Here is a 24,662-nt window from a genome sequence, read left to right on the forward strand (position 1 = left end):
TTATGCCTAGCAGTACACATTCCACATTTCATTGTATATTTGGGATGTCTGAGATAGATAAAGCAAACACCATTCCAGTACTGGGTGGACGTTCTCTATTATACTTGTCAAAGTTGGATTAATTTCAGTGTTTCATTTAAAAATTACAAATGTTGATACATTTGTAAGTATGAAAATAATACAAAAGTACAAAAAATTAAACATGAAAACCCCTCTTTACTGCCCAGCAGGAACCAATGTTAATGGTTTCATGTCTGTATTTCAGGACTTGAACTACATACACAAAAACATTCACATGTACACACACAGACACACACACACATTTTATTTAACCAAAATGCAATTTACACTGTGCATATTGTTTCTTTTTCTTTTTTTTTTTTTTTTTACTGGTGAGCTTATCTGTATATGTAGATCTATACGATTTTTTAAAAACATCTTGATCATACTGTTTAGCTATATCATAGTTTATTCAAACTACTCCCTTGCTATACTGGGATGTTCCTTTTTTGCTTTTACCAACAATGCTGCAGTGAAGATCCACATGCACATATATTTGTGCAAATGCCAACAAACAGTCTAACAGAGGGAGAATAACAGAATTTCTGGGTCAAGGGGAATAAGAATTTGAAATTTGAATAGGCATTGTCGAATTGCTTCTCAAATAGCTTAGCCAATTCATACAATCGTGCTGACGGTGTATATTACAACTACTTTCCTACACTTTTGACAAAGCGGGATATTACCAAACTTTTAAATTTGCTCAGTTGAGAAATGAAAAATGCTGTTTTTTTCTTAACCTGCATTTCCTGATCGCCAATGAGATAAAGCCTCTTTTTATATATTTTTAAAATCATTTGCTTTTCTTCTTTTTACTATCTCCTCTTATCCTTGGACAACTTTTATAATTTGCGGGTTTCTTTCACATTAACTTTTTGGAGTCTTTATTATGGATGTATTTTGCAATATACAAGTATAAATTATTTTACATTGTCAAATCTGTCCATTTTTATCATTTATGGCTTCTGGTTTTAGCTCAGAAAGGTATTTCTTTGCCGGGAAATTATTCCAATATTCTCCTTTAAAAAAATTAAGAATTTTATCTTCTAAGCTTAAACTACCTGGAACTTAATTTTTGTCTGTACTCTGAGACAGAGACTTGACCTCATAATTGCCAAATACACAGCCTTCAAGTTAGTCCTTAAATGGAATCTAGCACAGAGAAATCTGGTACACATACTTTTATACCTCTTTTCTCTGTTTTCTTTTTTAAGCACAACCTACTGTACTAACTCAAAACATGTTTCTACTTCCACGATAACACCCAAAGGTATGTGTACTTACACAGAATCAAAGCGACTTAAAAGAAGAAAACACTTAATGAGATGTAGACTTCCTGACAGTTACATAGACTTACCCATTCCCCTTTAACCTCCACCAGGAAAGCAAAGGTTTGAAAGCAAGGCAAAATATGTTTAATGAAATGTTTTATTTTTACAGTATATCTAAACTCTATTCATCTAGTCAAGAGGGTGGTTAACTAGACAATTTGAGGAAAAGTATCATTGTAACAAGACTATGTATCCAAAGAATACCAATATTTTCTAAGTATAGACCATCTGTAACACTTCTTCATTGTAACATTTTGTAACACTTCCTTATCTCAACAAGAGAACACTACTTTTCTGTACCTGGTGTTGCAACAAAATCCAGTTTCAAAACATCAGGCTTTTTTTTTTTTCCAGTGTAAAAAAACAAAAAAACACGCTTTGTTATGAGGCCCTATCTGATGTCACCTTGTACTCTCACAAGTTTTAGATTCCTGGTGTCATATTTTATATATTTTAACAATTCAAATGCTTCAAAAGCCACAATAGTTCAAAGACGACGCTGCATGAATAAAGCTGCTTCAGGCCTAGCAAACACAGCACAGGAAAGAGTCAGTGGTGACGGGGCGGCCTTGAATCACCGTTCATGTGTATGAGTGCAGTGCCTCCGCCAAAGAGAAAGAGAGGCTCTTTCTGCAAAGAGTGAGTAAGGCTGGCACCCAGGCATTCAAATAGTTTGCTGAATGGAGGCTGGACTATATTAGAAGAGGGTCTGTGATTGTTACGGAGATTCTGACTTGTGAAGAATCTGGATATTTGGTCTTGATTCTCTTATTTCTAGCCCATGACAGGTAGAGAAAAAAACTATCAGAAAAAAAGGGAGAAATGATTGATATCTCTGAATACCAAACACACTGTTCTTTCTACATATTTTGGTTCACTAAAGATCGTGTTTTCTCCACCCAGAGATCTGATGTATACGTGCGAGAGGAACACGTAAGTAAGGGTGCAATGACCTCTACAACATTTTTAGTCCAAAGACATGTAATACCAGTATGAGAAGCATGCTTATCTCAATCTTTGACTTTCATAGTTCTTTTAAAATTCGGAACCATCCCCATCTTTAAACAAACAAAAAATGCCCAACAGTAAGTGATGTAAAGTATGACCATTTCTAAGACTCTTATTCTTAAGTTATTAACTAGGTGCAGGAACTACTGTTCTCTTTAGAAAGTGATTTCGGTCAACCACATTGCTTCATTCCTTCTTAAACTGGTTACTATAGTTTGAGTTACACTCATAAGATTATATTTAACTATTACTGTAATTAAAGAAAATAAACTTTGACAAAGCAAAATTCCAAACTCTTTTATCTGCCCATTTGCAGAATAAGAAGGCAGATTCCCTGTATGTAATTCATGGCTCTTCACACAATTCAACGATCACACAAAGGGGAAAAAAGGTGCACTGATCCGAAAATATAGAAGTTATCACTGGCAATTACGAAAATGATGATAAAGCATTTGCACTGAAAACTATGTCTTAAGGACTATTCATAATATGTAAGTGGTAATCTAAACTCTGAAATTACCAGACCTTTATAGATTTAAAAACATGCCCAGGCTGTGATAACAACCCATTTTCTCTAACACCTCTATTTTAAAGTGATGTTAGGGGGCGCCTGGGTGGCGCAGTCGGTTAAGCGTCCGACTTCAGCCAGGTCACAATCTCGCAGTCCGTGAGTTCGAGCCCCGCGTCGGGCTCTGGGCTGATGGCTCAGAGCCTGGAGCCTGTTTCCGATTCTGTGTCTCCCTCTCTCTCTGCCCCTCCCCCGTTCATGCTCTGTCTCTCTCTGTCCCAAAAATAAATAAACGTTGAAAAAAAAAAAAAAAAATTTAAAAAAATAAAAAAATAAAAAAAAAAAATAAAGTAATGTTAGGATACATTTCTAAATACCATCTTTCATTCTGATAGGAAAGGTAGACTGAGCCCATACTTCAAAAGTCCAGATGCTGGATTACTGGATTTCATACTCGGTGACAATTTCACGCTGTCAAATAAAGTGCAGGAGGAGGACAGGTGCTAATCATTGACAGAAATCACACTTTGACGGGAGTCTTTCTTACCATTACTATATCTCCGGGCTGGATCGTGATCTCATCATGACTTCTGGATTCAAAGGGATAGAGCGCTCGGTAATACACCACCTTTACATTCTCCTGTGCGGAAATTGTAAGTGGGCCTTTTTCTATTTCCAAAACAGTGGGGAGAAGGGAACAAAAATAAAACATTACACGGAACACATATGCATGACAACAAGCCAAATGAATGACCTCTGCTCTACTGAACAAGTTCCATCTATTCAAGAAATTTCTGAAGCACATACTTAGTGCCTAAGGAGAGCCAAATCTGATGTCAGCAACTCAAACCCATCAGAGTCCACTGGCCGACGCTCCCTGAACAAAGGCCATCCCAACGCCAAATGCAGTGAGGCTGTGTTAGGTCCCTGTAGAACAGCCTCCCGGCTCAGGCTCCAGCAGTGCACATCTGTAAAGCATCAATCCCCCTCTTCTCCACCCAGGGTGCCGAGTACAATGCAGCAGCTAGAATGTGACCCCCGAACTGAATCAGCCAAGAAGAAAACTCCTTTGGCAGAAAGTAAAGCAGCACAACTCTCCATACTAAGAGACACGGAAATGTCGATGTTTTAGGTCCCTAAGGCAATCATATAAAATGTAAGTGCCGATTTCACCAAGAACAATTATTATTGATAATCCCTGGTGAAGTAAGTCTTCCTCTACATTTCCCAGGGGAGGGGAAGTGAGCCAAAAGACAGAACTTGTATGAAAATAATTTAGATTTCAAGTAAAAGTTTTCAAAAATGCATGCAAGCAGAAGACATTTTGGCTTCTGGCTAAAACTTAACAATACCTAACCACAGCCCTCAGAACTTTATACCCTAGAGCTGCAAGTATTTAGACACACATCTATTTTCTCTGAAAAGCAGTGAAGGGAAGGTATTATCTTCATGCAGTCTTCAGCTGGATGATGTGCAGTGTATCTCACTGACCAAAGGAAATAGAAATCCTCATTTTAGGGGCGCCTGGGTGGCTCAGTTGGTTAAGCGTCCAACTCTTGATTTTGGCTCAGGTCATGATCTCATAGTGCGTGGGTTTGAGCCCCACATCGGGTTCTGTTCTGGCAGTGTGGAGCCTGCTTGGGATCCTCTCTCTCTCCCTCACTCTCTGCCCCTCCCCGCTTACAAGCTCTGTTTCTCAAAATAAATAAACTTTTAAAAAAGTTATATAAAAAAAGAAATCCTCATTAAAAAAAAAATTTTTTTTAATACTTATTTTTGAGAGAGAGAGAGAGAGAGAGAGAGAGAGACAGAGCGTGAGTGGAGGAGGGGCAGAGAGAGAGGGAGACACAGAATCCAAAGCGGGCTCCAGGCTCCGAGCCCAACATGGGGCTGGAACTCATGAACTGCCAGATCATGACCTGAACTGAAGTTGGACGCTTAACTGATTGAGCCACCCAGGGGCCTCAATCTTCATTTTATACTAGGAGGCAAGATAAGGAACTTAAAACTAATTGCCTAAGATTGAGTACTGGTGAAATTTTTTTCATATCAAAGAAAGCATTAAAACATAAATAAGCTTGCCATCATTTCTCCTAAACTGCAGGCAGGGAGGGTGTGAGACCCAGTTCTGAACCCCACTCCCATTCCTGCCCACAGTAAACAGGAAGCAAACCCTATGGAACAGTGTGCTGCTTTCTTTTCTTTCTGTATATCAATAAAAAGCACACTGATAATCAAACAAAATCAATATAATTTACCATGCAAAGGAAGAAGCAATCACTTTCTTAAGCTGAGTATTATTCTGCAAAGCTGTACAATATTATACAGCCACACAAGAATCTCGAAAATACATTCTAGGCTGCATCTCATGTAAGAGTTCATGTTTTCTAGCAATTTCAAAGTCTTTCATTTACCAGAATTTAAAGAGGCAACTTATGATCAAAGGGCAAAACAAAAGTCACAGTTTTCAAAAGGTAAAAGACACGGCTTTATGCAGTGCAGACTGAAGACAGATCCCTGTAGGCAAGGGGGAAAGGTGTCATTTCCTGGGGCTGAAACGGCTCAGAAATTCCCAGAGAAAATAGCCAAGTGGAGAAGCAACAGGTTCTTTCCAAATTTGGAACACAGGTTTATGCATGGGGCTTGGAAAGGAAAACTCATGCCACTTTTGTCTACAAAAGACTCTGGACGCCAGTGTAATAGGGACCAAAGGTTGGCACTGTGGTGGAAGATTAAACAGGCATCTCGTGATCCTAGAGAATGAACGCCTGCACAGTCCGAGAAAAGGACACTGGCATTCTCACCTCTATGGAAGGAGCCAAGACAGGGCCTGTTAGACATGGAAATTTCTCAGGAAGATCTGGGAGAGAAAACTCATTTGCCAGAATGACTTTTGGCCCCTAATACCTGTGGTGGACCAGGGTGCCTGGACAGCTGGCTTGGCGGGTTCTTGATGCTGATGGAAAAGCCGACTCATCTTGTCCTGTGTGTCCAGTTTGCCCTTCTCCTCGCCGTCCTTCTTCTTGACACTCTCCTCCCTTCTGAGTTTCTCTTCATCGTGAATCTTCCTTGGCCGCTGCTGCTCATTGTCCGGCTGCGTGTGCTCGGTCCACAGCTTGTCCCTCTCCTGAGCTCGTCTGTCAACAAAAAGCTTGATTACTGCGAGGAAGCAATTCCAGTTTACCACTGCTGTGGTCTCTTCACAAAAAAGCTCCGTCTAGTCAATGGAATGCTAAACGCGGAGGGGATACTGTTCCTCAGATGAGGCGGTCTGAGTCCATGAAACAAAGGCTCTCAGGGCTCTGATTCTGAGTGCAATGAAACCACACGACTCAGAAAAACACAGAAAGAAGATTTCTGATGTATTCTGTGAAGTAGTTAGAAGAATAACAAAGATACTTCTCGATGAGAAGACTGGTATTTCACACCAAAACCCCTAACACGTACAGGAACAAACATCCGTGATGAGGGAGCACACCCAGATGAACATGCATGTAGGTCCCCCAAAAACTGAAGCTGAAAGCAACAGATGAGTTGGAACCCTCGAGGCCGCAGCCACCCATTACTGAATAGTCTCTACGCATCTTCCTGAATTTGACAACTAACCTTCTGTTTGTCAAAACAGCTGATGCGAAAAGTGTAATTAAATCTAGGCCCTGACATATAAGAAAACCTCATCCTGAAACCCACAGGAGACAACTAGGGGTGGTTTTTCTCTCACCCCATATAGTCTATGAAATCAGAAAACACTTTAAATGAAACTCATGTGCCAAACTAAACAACATGATGATAGTAATAACTAGTCCTCCTCCTACATTAACTCCATTAGTCTTCACACCAGGTGGGGAGGTCCTATTATTGTCCCCATTTTACACATAAGTGGCTTGTCTGAAGCCACACGGCCACACCTGCCTGGGGCTCAATCCCAGGCAGCCTGGTTCTAGGCTCCACATACTGAACCACTGTCCTGTGACATGGCCAAAGCACAAAGGTCATCTCCCGGAATTAGGACACTGCCAAAAGAACATAATATAAGCAAATAAAACTTGTATTCTCCATTTAAAAAATATTATATTTATTTCTACGCTGTATGAATGTGAAAATTTGGTGCAGTAAAATTCTTAGCTTAAATCTCTAACATTTTACTTAAATTTTTCAAAACATCTTTTAAGAAAGCACAAAAAAATTGTTGTCATTCATAACAACAACAAAACCACAATAAAAATGTACTTAATATTTTCTACTAATGTAAGACATCATGTAACTTCTGAACTAAATTTTTGGTTTTATTTATATGATTGTAAGCAGAAAATCTACCCTTTTTGTATTATGATATTTTGCATTGATTTCTCCTCTGCAGAAATATGAAAGTTTAGTGCAGTTTATTTTTATTTTTTTTTTAATTTTTTTTTTCAACGTTTATTTATTTTTGGGACAGAGAGAGACAGAGCATGAACGGGGGAGGGGCAGAGAGAGAGGGGGAGACACAGAATCGGAAACAGGCTCCAGGCTCTGAGCCATCAGCCCAGAGCCCGACGTGGGGCTCGAACTCACGGACCGCGAGATCGTGACCTGGCTGAAGTCCGACGCTTAACCGACTGCGCCACCCAGGCGCCCCTAGTGCTGTTTAATGTGAATAATCAAAGCGTCTTATCAACTTTGAAGATAAGAAAAGGATGGAGTGAGAGTTAATCAGCACATCCAAGAAATGAATCCTTGAATCAAGCCCCAAGAAAACCATAAAACAATCCTCTAAACTGGTTAGAGACCATACCCACCTATCCACTGGTAAACTATGTGGGTCCACTTATATGGGGATATTTCACACTACAGTGCTGTAAATGTATTTTCTCTTTCTTATGATTTTAACATTTTATTTGTCTAGCTTACCTTATTGTAAGAACATAGTATATAATATATACAACACAACAAAATATGTGTTAGTTATAGGCTTCCTTCCAATCAACAGTAGGCTATTAGTAGCTAAGTTTTGGGCGGAGTCAAAAGTTATACTCAGATTTCCAACTGAGCAGGGGTCTGCGCCCCTAACCTCCTTGTTGTTCAAGGGTTAACTGAACTATAGACACCCACAACAAAGTGTGCACCCTCTGGGTAGTTAAACTGAGCTCAACTCACTAAGGTCAATGACTTGCCTAACGTATGTTTCTTCATCTTTTTATTCTAATTTCAATAACCAATTTTTACAACGTATACTGTGTCATTGAAATATTTGGTCATTTTTGTTTCTTAGAGTCAAAAATTAATTGAAATTTAAGACGCAAATATCCAGTAACAAAATCAGACACCCCGCAAGTGAACAAATATGTTTCTACAACTTACTATAGAAAGTTACAAGTAATAATAACAAACCACAAACACAAATATTCAAACAAAAACAAACAAAAAAATGTGTCTGTATCTTCAGCAGCAGCAGCAGCAGCAAATTTTCTCCTTTTGTACTCAAGTTTAATTTGCAGTTGAAGAAAAGAAGAAAGAAGTCAGAGTAGCACGCGGTCAGTCCTGCTGGAGAAAGCCTGCGTGGCGACCACTCAGGGGCTTTGATTTCAAACCCTGCGCTCAGGACAGCCACTGTTATAAAAAGGCTGTGAACTGGAAACGTATTTTGGTCATTGGCATGCAAATGAGCATACCAAGTGTCCTCATTTCCTTGTATAATTCCATTTATCTACATAGTAGTAGCTTGGGAGAGCTCTGGAAACTCACCAAAAACTTCAGGGGGTACTTATATATGCAAAGATTTATATATACACGTATTTGTGCTTGTGCGTGTGCGCACGCACACACACACACACACACACACACACACACACACACACACACTAAAGACTGAAGGCTCTTTCAAAGTCAGTAAATACTTGCAAAAGCCCCACAAAGAAGAATAAATACTCAACGTTTCTTCCCGATGGCCACACAATCCACGAGAAGACTTACCTTTGGGCTTCTTCTTTTTGTTTTTCTAATTCTATGATCTTTCGCTCTTGTTCTTTTTGTTTCAGACGTTCGGCCTCTATGGACTTTTGTTTCTGGAGTTGTTGCTTATTATGTATTTCTCTCAGTTCCTGCAAACAACCAGGAAACAGTTCATGTAATGACATGAGGTGGCCGGCATTTCCACCATTTGTTAGCATGCAACATTTCATAGTGGGGAAGTCTAGACATTCAGGAGACTAACATCTCAGATTTAAAAAAAAAAAAAAAGCGCTAATTTGGAAAACTGAAATCACTCTACATTTTGACATGAGTATCTCCAAAAGCTGTTCTAGTTTATATTCTAGTGAGTCATAAGACATTACACCATTTTCCATTACATGCTTTAGAAGGAACTTGCTAGTGAAGGGTATTAGAGAAGCTACATTGTTCAAGACTCGGCAGTAGAGGGGCGACTGGGTAGCTCAGTCGGTGAAGCATCTGACTCTTGATTTCGGGTCATGATCTTACGGTTTGTGGGATCGAGCCCCACATCGGGCTTTGTGCTGACGCTGCAGAGCCTGCTTGGGATTCTCTCTCAGCCCCTCCCCTGCTTGGGCATGTGTGAGCTCTCTCTCAAAATAAATAAACATTAAAAAAACAAACAAACAAAAACCCTTGGCAATAGAAATGGACCCAACCTGTTTTTTTTTTTTTTAATTTTTTTTTCAACGTTTTTATTTATTTTTTGGGGGACAGAGAGAGACAGAGCATGAACGGGGGAGGGGCAGAGAGAGAGGGAGACACAGAACCAGAAACAGGCTCCAGGCTCTGAGCCATCAGCCCAGAGCCCGACGCGGGGCTCGAACTCACGGACCGCGAGATCGTGACCTGGCTGAAGTCGGACGCTTAACCGACTGCGCCACCCAGGCGCCCTGGACCCAACCTGTTTTAAGGTATGGTGATCATCGTTAGTAAAACTTTGAGGTACTTTCTGATAATAAATCAACACCAACCTCTACTGGCTTGAAAAATACACATACCTCTTTACATGCCACTTCTATTAAAACCTCACCTTCTATGCACAAATGGACGTCCCTCTGCTCCACAACCTTGACTGTCCCCACCAGGGTCTGTTTTCCTTCAAATCACACCCTTCCAAAGCATCTTCTCTTGCTAAGTCCAAGTGTGAAGTTATCAACTGCCCCAGGCTAACCCATCAGTCAGGTTGCAAATAAATGCAATAATGTGACTATCACCACCTTGGACCTGACCTCCTCATTTGACACCAGCCCCCAGGAACAACAGGGATTTCCTTAGCAGACTACTGAAAATACAATGCATTTTATGACACTTAAAGTACTCAAGTCAGAAGGTAAAACACCCAAAAGTGTGAAGAATAAAGAAATGCCTGTTGAGGGGGAACCCTCAATTGCATAGGAACCCAGTGGTCACTAATAGATCTGTTACTGAGACTCTTCTTGCTTGTGTCAACAATAAATCAGATAAGTCAGCGCCCTGTAGGGCCAAGGGTGCATTTCCAGTTGACTTCTTGGTCTGGGTAACTAGGGCTAGTCCCCCAAGGGGGGAGCCCCAGGGACTTTTTGGTGACATACAAGAACTAACTAAGGTCTGCCTGGTCTTCTTCATCTTGGTCACTGGTTAAGTCCAAATGGGTAGGTTTCTTCCTGCCTTAAATTCCTACCTTTAGATTCATTCAGAGACTGATTGAAGGCAGAGCACTGTCTGTAGAAGATCAGTGTTTAAATGGACCTATTCCTAGAGAAAAGTCCTAAGGGTTACGCTAAACTTTTCCTGCTAGCTAGACTGTCCTCAGAATAACGTTAGAACGCACGGACAAGTGTTTTACAAATCAAAAGTGACTTTGAGAGGTCCTAAAAGAGATCAGTGAGATACAAGAAAAAGTTTTTGCAGATCAGAAGGCTAGGGGGAGGCGGTTCTGAGGGGGTACAGTGCTGGGGGCACTGGAAAGACGGGGATGAAGGAAGGAACTTCAGTGTGGAGTCCAGCAGATGTGACTGGGAATATCTAGGCAGGAGGTGACAGAAAGAAGCAACTTGGTGAGGCACAAACTGGTGAACCATATCCTCTATGGCAGCAGCCTTGGGCACGTGACTTGGGTTTGATATTTTAGAGACAAATGGAAAAAACAGTCCACTTCCTACTGTTAGAGTAATCTGTATCCTTGGCTCAAGTTAGTATCTCTATGTGAAAAGGAAAACTGCAATGGCGTGATATTAAATCACTCTCTCAATGTCCTAAGAGAGGGACCCAAAAGTTAGGTCCTGTGCAGATAGCAACGGCCCACTACTCTATTATTAGCCCAATAGCTGAGACCCTTTAGAAGGAAGGGTAAAAAGTGACTGAAAAAAAATTGTTTCTATTTTAAAATGTCAAATTCAATTGCGTAACGTTCTTAAATAGGTTCAGAAAGAATAATTAATGGCAATAGACAATAATCAAAAAGTACTGAACTGGAGAAACAGAAACTTGGATTCTAATCCCAGGTCCCTGACATGGGCCAATAGCTGAATCAGAGTGGAAGACCCTTAGGTATTCTTCTTGCTTTAAAATCTGTTAAATTCTTAGACACTGTTGATCACATATAAAATTATTCCTTATCTATTTCAGTGTCCCTTATTTGGGGCTTTATTTTTACTACAGGAATAAACCAAAAAGGTGTAATTAGTAAGCAAAACAACTGAACTGAAATTAAATACAAAGGAATAGGGATGCCTGGGTGGCTCAGTTGGTTGAGCACCCAATTCTCGGTCATTACCGAGATGGGCTCAGGTCATTACCAGATACAAAGTAAAGATAGATGGAAGTAAAGTGGGCACAATAAAATAAAAACCAAGAGGAAATGAATTTAAAGAATCTACACAAAACAATTTTTGGATGTTTCAAATATACATGAAGGAAGGTATTTTAGAATTTTCAAAGCAAAGTTGTTTTTGAGTATAGCAGCATCGCAGGATGGGCCGAACCTATCTCTGAGCCGTATAAGTAAGTTGCAGGTTTCAAGGACCTCCAAGGAAAAAGAACTTGCAGGAGCCGTACAATAGCAGATGTCAAATAAGATAACAAGGCTCTGGCATCTCGGGATCCAGATTTGAGGACTGCCAACAGTTTTCTATTGTCTCCTTCATCTTCTTCAAACACTGCTGTGTACACAACGCTAAGAAAATCAAGATGCTTCCAACAGGAAGGCATTCCGGGTCTTCCGTTCTTTCCTTGGACTTGGGAGATTAAGATGCCATGAACCAAGATGAAGCAGAAAATTCATGATTCCTAAGCGTGGTTAACTTTAATTTTAATTTTTTTAATGTTTATTTCTGAGAGAGAGAGAAAGACAGAGTACTAGCAGGGGAGGGGCAGAGAGAGAGGGAGACACAGAATCTGAAGCAGGCTCTAGGCTCTGAGCTGTCAGCACAGAGCCCGACGGCAGGGCTCGAACTCACAAACCGCCGAACTCACAAACCGCGAGATAATGCCCTGAGCTGAAGTCGGATGCTTAACTGACTGAGCCACCCAGGAACCCCAGAAACTTTTTTAAGTTGAACTTCTAAGAAGGCAATCTATAGGATGAAGGAATATGTATGGAAGAGGAGTTAATGACTTGCCTTTCTGTGCATGACAAGGGCCTTGTGGAGCAGAGTCCCTTCACCTGGGAGACAGAGGGTTGCATTGTTCTGTTATTCCCTTTCAATAGTTCTATTTAAGAAACTCAAGTGTAATCACAGTTATTGTACCACCTTTTCCTGGTGGTCAACCTCATCAAAGTGACCCTGCAAATCCTATTAACTGTCACAGTTAATTCTCTATATTATAACTAAGATTTAAAAAGAACAAATGAGGGATTACTGAAAATCAAAATTCATTCTCTCACTTGTGGCTCTTACTAAAATTATTTTTTCCTAAAATCAATAACCCTACGATCACATTTTATTAGCTGGGTATTCATCTAAGCAATGTGGTATTGAGTATACAACTTTATTGATTTTTCTTCTGTAAGTCTATTCAAGGGTATGAGATGTTTTACATAGGTATAGGGCATAGTAACTTGATATTATCTCCTAATATAGTATAATGGCTTTCTTAATAAAGAAGAAATAATTAAACATGCACTGAAGAAGTTGCAGCTATGTGTTACAAATATATAAGAAAAATAAAACTATGGGGGTTCCTGGGTGGCTCAGTCGGTTGAACAACCGACTCTTGATTTCAGCTCAGGTCATGATCTCGTGGTTCGTGGGATCAAGCCCTGTGTCAGACTCTGTGCTGACAGTGCAGAGCCTGCTTGGGACTCTCTCTGCCTCTCCCCGACTCGTGCATGCACTCTCTCTCAGAAATAAACATTTTAAAAAAAGAAAAAGAAAACTATAAGATACGTAGTGTATATAAATTAAAATGGTAAGATTTTTATCACCAGTAACATACACAGAATTCTCAGACGTAACAAAGTTTCTTCACCAGGGTTTATGAACAAGCTTTGGCTCTGGGAACACTATAAAATAGCATGCAAACTGGGCTATGGGCATTTTTCTTATAGAGAAAGCTCATAGCTTTCATGGATTCTGAAAGGGGTCTTTGATCAAACACAGATTATGAACCACAACAAGAAGATTATTGGCAAATAAAGATTCTGTTATGTATCAGCAAGGATAGATAGAAAATAAGCTTGCTTTTAACTTTCTTCAACTCAGGGGGAAAACATCACTTATTTCCCCTCAAGAATTAAGATATTTGTACCATAAAACATCTTTGGACATCCTATGGCATACAGCCAAAGTATTTCAAAAGCAATATGCTTGACAAATTGAATACTCAAGAAGATCCTGAGAAACACGGCTCCCTTTCAAGTCTACTAACGACAGTTGTTCTGTTATGAAAGGGGCACAGAATGACTTGCTTTAAAAAACTGTGACTGTTTCTCCTTCATTTGTACTTACAGACACTCAAAAACAGGTGCATTACATGAAGTGGTATTAATTGAAATAGAGGCAAGTATCCACCTGAACAACTTGTATGGGATTCCTTTTCATAAACATTACTTTACTTAAATGCTTGTGAAGAGACAGAAGAATTAAGTAGCAGTGGAGGCCTGAAAAGGCTCGTAGTTAATGGAAATTTACTGCTAATTTGGTCATTTAACTTTTCTGAAGGATTACTCTGCTTCTGGCTTTTTCCTCAGGCTGTCTCATGGCAAAGTGAAACAAAACAAACACACCTTAACTACTTGAAATTCATGAACTCAACATTTTAAATCCAAACAGAACTGTTTACGACGCGTCTCTTATGTTTAGAAAAATCTTCATTCTATTAATATGAAATTGACCTCACAGGAAATTGATCTAGATGCCAGCATCAAACATTTTCAGGTGTTTGTTTTGTCTCAACCTACAACATACCGAGTGTCAACAGTAGAAGTGCTTTCATATAAACAAATGTCACTTTATTGTAGCACACAGTATCAGAATTTTTAAAAAGCCTTCTGAGTTTTAAAATACAGTAACTTATGTTAATTACGTGGTTGTGAAACTGAAGGGCATTAAAGTAAATCAACAAGAAGAAAAGAAAAGGAAAGAAAACAAAAAGAAAAAAAGAAAAAGAGAAAGAAGAAAAAGAAAAAGAAAAAGAAAAAGGAAAAGAAAAAGAGGAAGAAAAAGAAAAAAAAGAAAGCCAATCAACAAACCCAGTTAGGACAGGGGAAATTGTACCTGTGTGGAGAAACCAGAAAAGTAAGTATTTCAAAACACAGACGCTGTACCCAAATCAAAGTACACTATTACTCCATTCATCACTAAATTATAAAATGTATTCACTCTTGATGCATTAAAATGGGAGGAATATTAAAAAACACATCAGTCGGTTATTTAAATTCTTAGAAGGGCTATATTAATGTTTAAAGACACATTTAAGTATTATTCTGAATCTGAGGTCACTGTTCAACCAAATAGGAATTTTGGTTCCTTGTGGCACAACTGGTAGTCAACCTATCATAAGTGCTACAGGAGAGCCAAAGAGGAATGCACAGGGGCCGTGTGTGCGTGTGTGAAGGGGTGAGGAGACAGGTGGACAGAAGAGAGGAGAAGAGCTAGAAAATCCTGCCCTCTCTGTAGTTACAGCTAATTAAGGATCTTCACCCACGTCTTCCATTTTGTCCTGAAAATCTAAGTTTTCCCAAAATGTCTCAGCTTAATTTAATAAAGCAATATCCCATTGTTTTAAATGCATGTTATTCTAGGGGCGCCTGGGTAGCTCAGTTGGTTGAGCGTCCAACTTCTATTTCGGCTCAGGTGGTGATCTTGAGCCCCTCACTGGGTTCCCTGCTGTCAGCTCCCTGCTTCAGAACCTCTGTCCCCATTCTCTCTGCCCCTCCCCTGCTTGCGCCTCTCTCTCTCTTTCTCAAAAAGAAACAAACAAACAAACAAACAAATAAATAAATAAATAAATAAATGTTATTCTAAAGGATAAAACGGTCAAAGACTGGCTAAACAAGAATTTTTTAAAAAGGTATGTTTTTCCCGAAGATCTGCTTTTTTTCTCTTTCCCAAATCACCTTTTGTTAAATGTTTTTAAAACCACAGAAGAAAAACCCACACTATAAAAAAACCTCAACCAACCAACCAAACCTACGGGTACGGCATAGGATCTGGTGTATACAATACCTGTTCACTATTTTGAGCCTTTGGCATGTTGTAATCATTTTTCCATATTCAAGGACTCTACATAAAGTTGCCAGAAACACAAGTACATTAGATGAGAGAGAGTTTTATTACTTCTGTGCAGAACAGGTCTTTTCAAAAGGATCATACAGGTAAAAATAATATTTAATCTTGAATAAGGTAAGGTAGTAAATTATGAAACAGCCAAACATTGTTCTACTAATATGAGAAGGCAATGTTGTTATTTTATTTGAATTTATATTCATTTCTCTTGCTGTCTCTGTATTTCCTCTTTCTGGATCTTTTTCTTTCCTTCATTGTTTCCCTTCATGTGCATTTTTTTCCTGACTTTTCATTCTGTTCTGCAGTTCGTTCTCCAGCTCTTGTCTTTTTTCCCCTGGCTGCTAAACATTTTGCCTTTCACCGCCTTCATAATGAATGAGCCTGCCATGAAAGCAAGTGTCTGAAACCAAGAGCATAAAAGCCTCAGTTAAGCCAAAAACCTTATTTACTATAAGTGGCATTCTCATTTCCACATCAATTCAGTTCTTAGGAGCAACTTCTAGGACAGGTGTCGTATGGGCAGAATTTATACCTTTAATGGCTTCTTGAGTAGTTTAAGAAGCCTGATTTCCCGAGTATATTAAAAAATATAATTCTGAATTCTGAATTAGTCCTAAATAATCAATTTTGCTAAGAAATAAAATGTCCACTTTTAGAATAGTATTACTGACTATAATACTGTCTCCCATATGATGGAAACAGGCACATAGACCCAAATCATGATTGAGTGTTGTCTTTCAACGTTGTGCAGCCAAGCGGCAAATTCAATGATCTAAAATACTTGTCATAAAGACAAGACTACAGTACACAGTACCTTATCCAGCTTATAGTTCAGAGCTTCCACCGTCACACACACAGTCTGTCAAGAGGAAAGATTCACCCATCCTCCACGATTTATAATAACTAATCACTAATTTTACAAAGAACGTTTAGCACTTCATGGTAAGCCGTGTCTTACACACCGAGCACTCATCTACGTGGGGGAGACGGAAGCACAGAGATAGAGATGGTTCCTCACGATCAGTCTAAGGAGGAGGAGCATTGCCTGAGTAGGGCACAGAGACCTTTAGAAAAGAGTCTAAGTGGATGACGCAGCTCAGGAAAACTTCCAGGCACTGCAACACTGCCTCCTCCATTGCCACTGACGGGAAAAAGGAAATGCTCCAGTGGAAATGTCACTCACGTTAGGACTTGTCCAGCATACAGTGTCTAGATGGGAACCAACAAGGACTCGAACTTCTCAGCGTGAAACACAACGTCTAGCCTCTCTGAGTGTTGGATTCTCTTATTTGCCATACACTTGAAGCCTTGAAAGCTAAAGGCTATATACATTATGTTACTGCCCTGTCTCATAGTTCTGACATGAAAATAAGGAATACTGGGCTGTCAGCACCAAGGAAAACTGTTAGAGTAACTATTAACAATGCCAAGGGCAAGAGGAAGTCAAGTGCTTCTATCTGAAAAGTCCCTATCCGTAATGTTACTTGACCCTTGCTAGAACCAGAATTTTATACCTACGGGCAAGGCATTGTATATAAGAAAAACAATGATCAGAATGTCTCTATGTGCCCTTGAGGCACCCGGATTCTTCCAAATATGTTGAGACCTTTGACTTTCCAGTAAAATGAAGTAAAAAGAGAAAGCCATAGATAATAATTTTAAACTGATGTTTCAAGAACACAAATATGAGAGGCCTACTGATTTCTTAGCGTAAGAAAATAATTGTTGCATATGGAGTACATTTTAAAAGCAGAAAAGTATGGTAAAACAAATTTGATCCACTGAATTAAAATTACTTTAAGAAGTATTAATTCCCGCTAGCGACATCAAGTATTCATGACTGGATCACTGGTCAAGTATTTCATTTGATCATCAAAAAGCTAAAATTTACTCTCCATATAAAAGGCAGCATAAATATAAAGGCTGCCAATCAGGGGATTTCCAGCACAAAGAGTCATTATCTCAGTGTGCTATCATTTCTACCCACCCCCCACCCAGCTCTTTCCTTTGGCCTTAAAAAAGCAAAGTATATTTGCTATATTAAGATTCTTATGCTTCTTTTTTCAAGTAATTCTTGGTTTGGGGTGATAAATTAGAAAAAGAAAGACAGTTATGCCCTGGGATTATTTTTGGAACACATAAATATCACCTCTATTAGGTAAATGTCTATTAAAATATATGGAAAAATAACCCTTCCTGAAAGGAAAGAATGAGCCCTCAATTTCTATGAGATCAGGTAAGAAGACTCTGGAGACTTCCAGAGGGAAATGCTTCATATCCCTGAATCTGGAGCTGTTTAAAACACGACTGTAATTGTAAATATGCTTTATATTCTCAATACGTTGCTACCTATATGAAACATACACCTGTTAATCTGACTGCAAAAGTAATTCTTTTCCTCTTTAATGAATGACTTGAGAATTTCCATCACTAGTTAACAGGTCTTGGGTGAGGAAGCAGGAGTGTAATTCTTCCTGAGGTAAAGAGAAAGGAGAGACTCTTAAAAGAAGAATGCATCTGAACTAGCCACCTGGTAGAAAGGACAAAGTCAGATTGTATGTTTAAAAACAAAAAACAAAAAACAAAAGGAGAAAATGATAAAACATACTTACTCTCTAAACTCTTCTACATTCAAGAACCTAAATACATTTAAGACGTCCCGATCACTGTCTTTAACCCAGAATCTGGGCTAAAGCAGGGTGCTATGATTCCCTACTTGACCTTGTAACTATGGGACTAGACAGAACTTTGAGTGTGCACCAAAAGAAGCAGATGACTTATTACAAGTAGTTGTTTACCAAAGAAATATGGAAATTGGTTTTTGTTAAATAGAATCCTCATTCATGGAGCCAGGCATTGAATACAGGTTTAATGTTCTGTCTCCTAATTTTAAAATGCTGCATGCTGTGAGGGACCTCTCCAGTGTCACTATACTAGCTGATAATGAGTGAATTACACTATTCTCCTAGGGGAACAATCTACATGAATATGAAATAAAACTGCTAAGTCCTCATTTCTCTTCTACACTTTCCAGCTGGTTTCCTTTTGGGAGGAGGAGGTTTCAGATATAGCGAGTTCACACCAACTAGATAAGGTGTGTGAGATGACTGGACAATCGCCAAGGTTTCACTCCCAGCAAGACCAAAGTAATTTTTGCATCATTAGTGTGAATGCTATAAAGGCACCACTGTATTAAGAGAGGCACTGAGGAAACCGCAGGGGTCCGAATGCTGGCTCTCCTGGTCCATCTCATCATACAAGAGTTATAGTTACTAAAGAATACATGCTCTAAAGTCAGGGAAAAAATGCTTCATATTTTCCAATGTGACTACAACAAAGAAAAGTAGGCAGGAGATACTCAAGAGACGAAGTCTTAAATCTGCCTCTGGAGTTGTCTCAATCAAATTATAAACCCTTTGATTGTTCGATTTAACTGTTTCTGTTGTGGTTTCACCAGGCATGAGAGGGATACTAGAAATAATAACCGTAAGGCAATAAAACATATTTGTCGAGATCTCCAAATCAGTTGTTAAATAAAACAGTAAAGCTATACTGGCCTGTAATTTTTTTACTCTCTACCCTGAAGTTAATAATGGAAAACCAAAATAAAAATGAAGACAGAAAGAAATGTTCTTATTTAAAAATGAATATATTTGGGAAAAGGAATAAAATGGGATAAAGGGCTAAAGTTAGACTTTGTATCAGCAACTCTAACAGCAAAGGCAGCATCAATCAAACACAGTAACAGGGACTCAGTGATGGCAACAGCAATTCAACGGCCAAAATGATCCATAAATAGACTCGGCATTTGGGAAAAAATCATCCACTGCAGGGTCATCCTCTAATACATGAACTTTGTTTTGGGGAGTCCAATTTCTAGAGAAAGGAATCCTAAGATCAAGGCAGAAATCTGGACTACTGCCTGGGGTTCAGAAGATACCTGAATATTTAACAGTTTATATTCTAAGAGACTATTAAAAAGCACTGTAATCATATTCTTTTTGCTTGAAATAGTGACAAGTTACAGTGAGAGTTAATGTGAGCATTTTTATTGGGCTTATTCTAGAGAGGGAGAACTTACAGCTCTACTCCCAGTACTTATATATCACATACAGTCATATACATGCAAGTATGGAACATACATATAGACTCCCACACACAAGTACATATTCTGTGTAAGAATCAAAGCAAAGAAAAACACTCAGTTGGTTGAGAAAAGTTCATTACCTATTACTCTGGGGAGGCGGGGGTGAGGAGGAGACGCAAATACCTCAGACTCAGATGTCTGAACAATATGGCTTAGAATCTCATTCCAAAGGCCAACTAAAATCTTAAATAGTCTTCCTGGTTTTTTTTCCTCTTTTTAATAATAAAGGAGTTTTACTTTTTCCTAGTGCCAAAAGCAAAATCAGAATTAAGTATATAAAGGATTTTGAGATGGGAAATGAAAATGAAAAGTATGGTCCATTTATTATAAGAACATAATTGACTAAAAATTCCAGTATTTACTTAAATCTACAGTATATGCTCATTGTTGGTAGGAAATTAACTGCTTTGCACTCTGGTTTTCTTGTAAAAGTTAACAGTCTTAAGATGATAAAACTGAAGTTAAATCAAAGGCACCAATCACAAGTAGGCTGTCATAACCACTTTTACATTCCTTAAGCGCTTTGGCATTTTCCTAAATTCTATGATGTAAACGTGACAAAACCACTACCACTTCTGCCACAGGGGCAAAAGCCATTACTCCATTAAATAATAACACTTTACAATGTGAAGTAACAAAATAAAGACTGCCATTCAAGGACAATCTTGAAGGTAAGAAGTGGCAGAACAATTCGTAGTTTTCAAAGGGAAAACAATCCCTTTCTAGTCGTCTTCAAAAAACAAAAGACAGACTCTTTTGGAGCCTAGCTTCTGGACTCCGACTTGATGTAGTGAGCAACAGACAAAAGGATGGAGATGTATAAAAATGTAATTCAGGTTGAAGACAGGTGTCATGTGGGGGTCCCTCCCTCAGCTTTCATTTACAAACACCAAATTCATCTTTATATGTTAAAGAGACAAGTCCAATTCAGATTGCAGGGTAAGTATGAAGGCTTTCAGGAAGGCGGACAAACCAGCATAATAAATTTTTCTACCTGGGATTAAATATCAACTAATCATCTGGCCAGTTAGAAAAATTAAAGGGTAGGACGTAGATGTAGGAACACAATGGATAGTTACCTTCAGCTGATTATTGAAAATATCAATCTCCTGTAGTTTTGACCTGGTTTCTTTCTCAACTTCATCCAGCTGGTCTCGGAGCTGCTGACGAGCCACTTCTTTTGCTTCTAACGCTCTTTTGAGTGTCAGAAGTGAATCTCCTATTTTAGAAAAACATGGCAAGGTAAGAAAAGCAAACTGACAGTGAGGAAAACGCATTTTAAATGGTCTCATTACACTGGAGGAAATTCTTACCATCAGGAAAGGATAAAGGCCAATTTGAAAAAGAAAACACCTACTGTGTAAACTGTTTTGCTGAACTTGTTTTAATTGGTCATTGAGTATCTGTTTCTCTGGAATAAGTCTTCCAAGCATTTGTTGAGCCTCCTAGGAGAGAAGGAGGAAAACAACAATGAAATGACAAGGAAACCTACGAAACCTATGTTCTGGCCAAGCAGACAGAACTCTGTTTTCTCATCCCTCAAAGATTCATCTAATCTCATCCCCAAATCCTGTATGTTGAAACTGCATCTAATCAGTCAGGGCAGCGCCTGCTTTCTTGCCAAGCAATCAACTATTTGCCAAATGCTTTTCACTGAAATAAAGCTAAGACCGTTATGGCTCTCTTGACATTTCTTAAATTTTTGTTGACTTACTGTCTATTTATAAGCTTGAAAAAAAGTACTCTAAGTACAACTCAGCAGAGAAAACTGAAAGGAATGATCTCTCCCTTGCACTGGGATCAAATGTAAATACAGGGACCTTGTTTGTAAACTGACGCAGTGGTTTGAACAGGAATGACTCTATTCTGAACTTGGATATTTCACAGGGCTGAAGTGAGGTTTACCATACACCTGAAGATGGAAACACACATCAAAATAAGATTCCTAACAGCAGAATCTTGGCTGCCATATATGTTTTCCAACCACTGAGGATGGACCTACAATTTTAAACAGGTACACGAAAGTCTTGAACCAACTATTTTTTAACTGATATAAGAAAAAAGCTAACCCACTCAAAGGCCATTTGAGTTTTCGCGGATGACCCATTAAGCACTGGAGTTGCTTTTCAACTGAAATTATCCTATGTTGTTTCTACACATTTCAGTAAATGACAGCCTTTCCAGCACAGAATAACAAATAGTTGATGTTCATTTTTACCTTGAGCACTGGGTGTTGTAAGTGATGAATGACTAAATTCTACATGTGAAACTAACATTACACTATATGTTAACTAACTGGAATTTAAATGAAAACCTGAAAATAAAATCTCTTTGCATTGAATTTTGGTATCAAAAAATAAAAATGCCTTAATTGAAAATCTTCATCACAGGTTAAGGAGCAGTCTTTTTGGAACAACCATCCTTAGATACAGACTGGCTTATATACAATAAATTTCTGTGTGCTCCAAGTCTGAATAGTAGAGAGATTTAGCTCAACAGAGAGGATCTGGAAGCATCTTCTCATATGAATAATCCATATCCCTTTCCCCAAATCTGGACAAAAAAGAATATACAATTCAGACTGTTTCCCCAGAAAGGGCCAGCCAACTGAGTTTCTCCTGTTCTCCTCCCTCAACTGAGGAAAGGCCCTTTACTTTACCCAATCCCAAAGTTTCTTTCCTGAACCAAGATAAACAATGATGCATCAAGATAAAGCCTAGCTCAGATCAGAGACTATTTTACTTATATCAACATCACTTTTAAATGCCAACCTAAGTTTCTGAAATAAGTCAAACTAATATGAAGGGCCACCTGACTCAGCTACATAGCAAATATTTGCTAATTTCCGGTAAGGAAAGGGAACCAACATCTCATAACCTGTGATATACATGGCCTACTTCAAACCATGTGTTATCTTCCACTTCACTACTTTTTCAGGAACCCTGATTTGTATTTTATTATCATAAGTGAACATACTAAGTGTCAAACTTCAATAATAAAAATGTGTTTGGTCACAGAGCATTCGGTGAGATAATAAACACATGGCCTTCACTCCTAAATTTTCCAAAAGAATATTTTATGAAACTTCTCACAGTTAATGAAAGACATATATAAAAAAAAGTTACCATATAGAAGTATATACTTTTAAAAGGTACATGCATTTTTTAATATGTTCAAACAACTTCTAGCAGTGAACATCTGATACTATTTACATTGTATGTCATATCCTAATATCTCAAATCGATTAGGACTTCATAGTACATGAAAAAATAACTGACAGAACTGGGAAGAAAATGGAAAAATTTATAATGCTAGAGCTTTCAACACCCTTCTTGCAACAGCTGGAAGACGTCACAAAATCAGTAAGGACAGAGAAAACACAAAAAACACCATGAATCAATTTGCTCTGATTGACGTTTATGGGACACTCCACCCAACTACAACAGAGTGCACATTCTTTACAAGTGCACATAAAATAATCACCAACATAGATCATATGCTGAGTCATAAAATAAGTCATAGTAAACTCAAAAAGATTAAAAGGAATTGAAATTATACATACTATGCTCACAGTTTATAATATAAATAAATCAGAAATCAGTACAATATATGGGAAACAATCCAAATACCTGGAAACTAAACAGCATAATGCTAAATAAAGAAGAAATTACCAAGGAAATAAAAAGGCTTTTGAATTGAATGAATATGAAAACACATTAAAAATTTGTGAAACATGGCTATGATAATGCTTAGAAGGAAATTTATACCTTAAAATGTTTATATCAAAAATGAAAAAAGGTTCAAGTTCAGTAATCTAAGCTTCCTTTTTATGAAGCTAGAAAAAAGGAAATTATAGCCAAAATAAGTAGGTGGAAGGAAATAATAAAGAGTATAAGTAAATGAAACAGAAGACAGATAAACCATAAAGAAAAATCAACACAACCAAAAGCTTATTTCAAAAAAAATCAATGAAACCAATAAACTTCTAGTTAGATTGATGGAGAAGAGGAGGATGAGAAAGGAAAGAAAGGGAAAAAGGAAAAATTGGAAGGGGTAGAGAAGATACAAATTTCCATGATCAGGAACGAAAGAAGTGACATCACTATAGATACTACAGACTTCAAAGAATAAGAAAATATAAAACAACTTTATACAAATAAATTTGACAACCTGGATGAAACGAAAAAAATCACTGAAAGATACAAATCATTAGACTCAAGATGACACAGAAAATGTAAATACCCCTATATTTATTAAATACATTTTGCAATTAAAAGTCCTACCACAAGGGGCGCCTGTGTGGCTCAGTCAGTTGAGTGTTCAACTCATGATTTTGGCTCAGGTCATGATCCCAGGGTCCTGGGATAGAGTCCCAAGTTGGGCTCTTTGCTGAGTGTGGAGCCTGCCTGAGATTCTCTCTCTCCCTCTGCCCCCTCCCCAGCTCTCTCTTTCTAAAATAAAAGTCAAAAAACAAAACAACAACAACAACAACAAAAAAAAAAAAAAAAAGAAAGAAAGAAAGAAAGAAAGAAAGAAAGAAAGAAAGAAAGAAAAAGACTCCAGGCCCAGATGATTTATTTCACTGATGAATGAAAAACTTAAAGAAAAGACACCATTTCAACACAAACTTTTTTAGAAAATAGAGGAAAGAATACTCTCCAACTATTTTCTCATTTATTACCCTGATAACAAAACTAGGTAAGGATATTACAAGAAAACTATAAACCAATATCTTTCATGAACTTAAGTGAAAGATAATAATAGCAAATTGAATCAAGTTAAATATTTTTTTAAATGACAATACACCATGACCAAATATGGTTTTATCTCAGGAATAGAAGGTTGGTTTAACATTCAAATTTTAATCAACATAAATCACCATATGAACAAAATAAAGGAGAAAAAACATGTGAACATCTCAGTAGATG

The 24,662-nt window shown here is 38.2% G+C and overlaps 1 protein-coding gene across 13 annotated transcripts in view; it reads right to left on the reverse strand.

Annotated features, from left to right (window-relative positions):
* ITSN1 (intersectin 1) overlaps positions 1–24,662 on the reverse strand; it is a 221,636-nt gene that overhangs the window by 76,700 nt on the left and 120,274 nt on the right. For 8 of the 13 annotated variants that reach the window (XM_045501473.1, XM_045501470.1, XM_045501471.1 and 5 more), the window contains 6 exons: positions 21,092–21,179; positions 20,814–20,953; positions 8,860–8,987; positions 5,815–6,044; positions 3,455–3,576; positions 1,418–1,432 (listed from right to left, as the gene is read on the reverse strand). In XM_045501473.1, coding sequence (XP_045357429.1) covers positions 1,418–1,432; positions 3,455–3,576; positions 5,815–6,044; positions 8,860–8,987; positions 20,814–20,953; positions 21,092–21,179 — 723 coding nt within the window. The remainder of the gene's footprint in view (positions 1–1,417; positions 1,433–3,454; positions 3,577–5,814; positions 6,045–8,859; positions 8,988–20,813; positions 20,954–21,091; positions 21,180–24,662) is intronic. The other 5 variants (XM_045501474.1, XM_045501472.1, XM_045501481.1 and 2 more) reach the window with 1 other exon arrangement.

Source organism: Leopardus geoffroyi, chromosome C2, assembly GCF_018350155.1.
Source record: "Leopardus geoffroyi isolate Oge1 chromosome C2, O.geoffroyi_Oge1_pat1.0, whole genome shotgun sequence".
NCBI lineage: Eukaryota > Metazoa > Chordata > Mammalia > Carnivora > Felidae > Leopardus > Leopardus geoffroyi.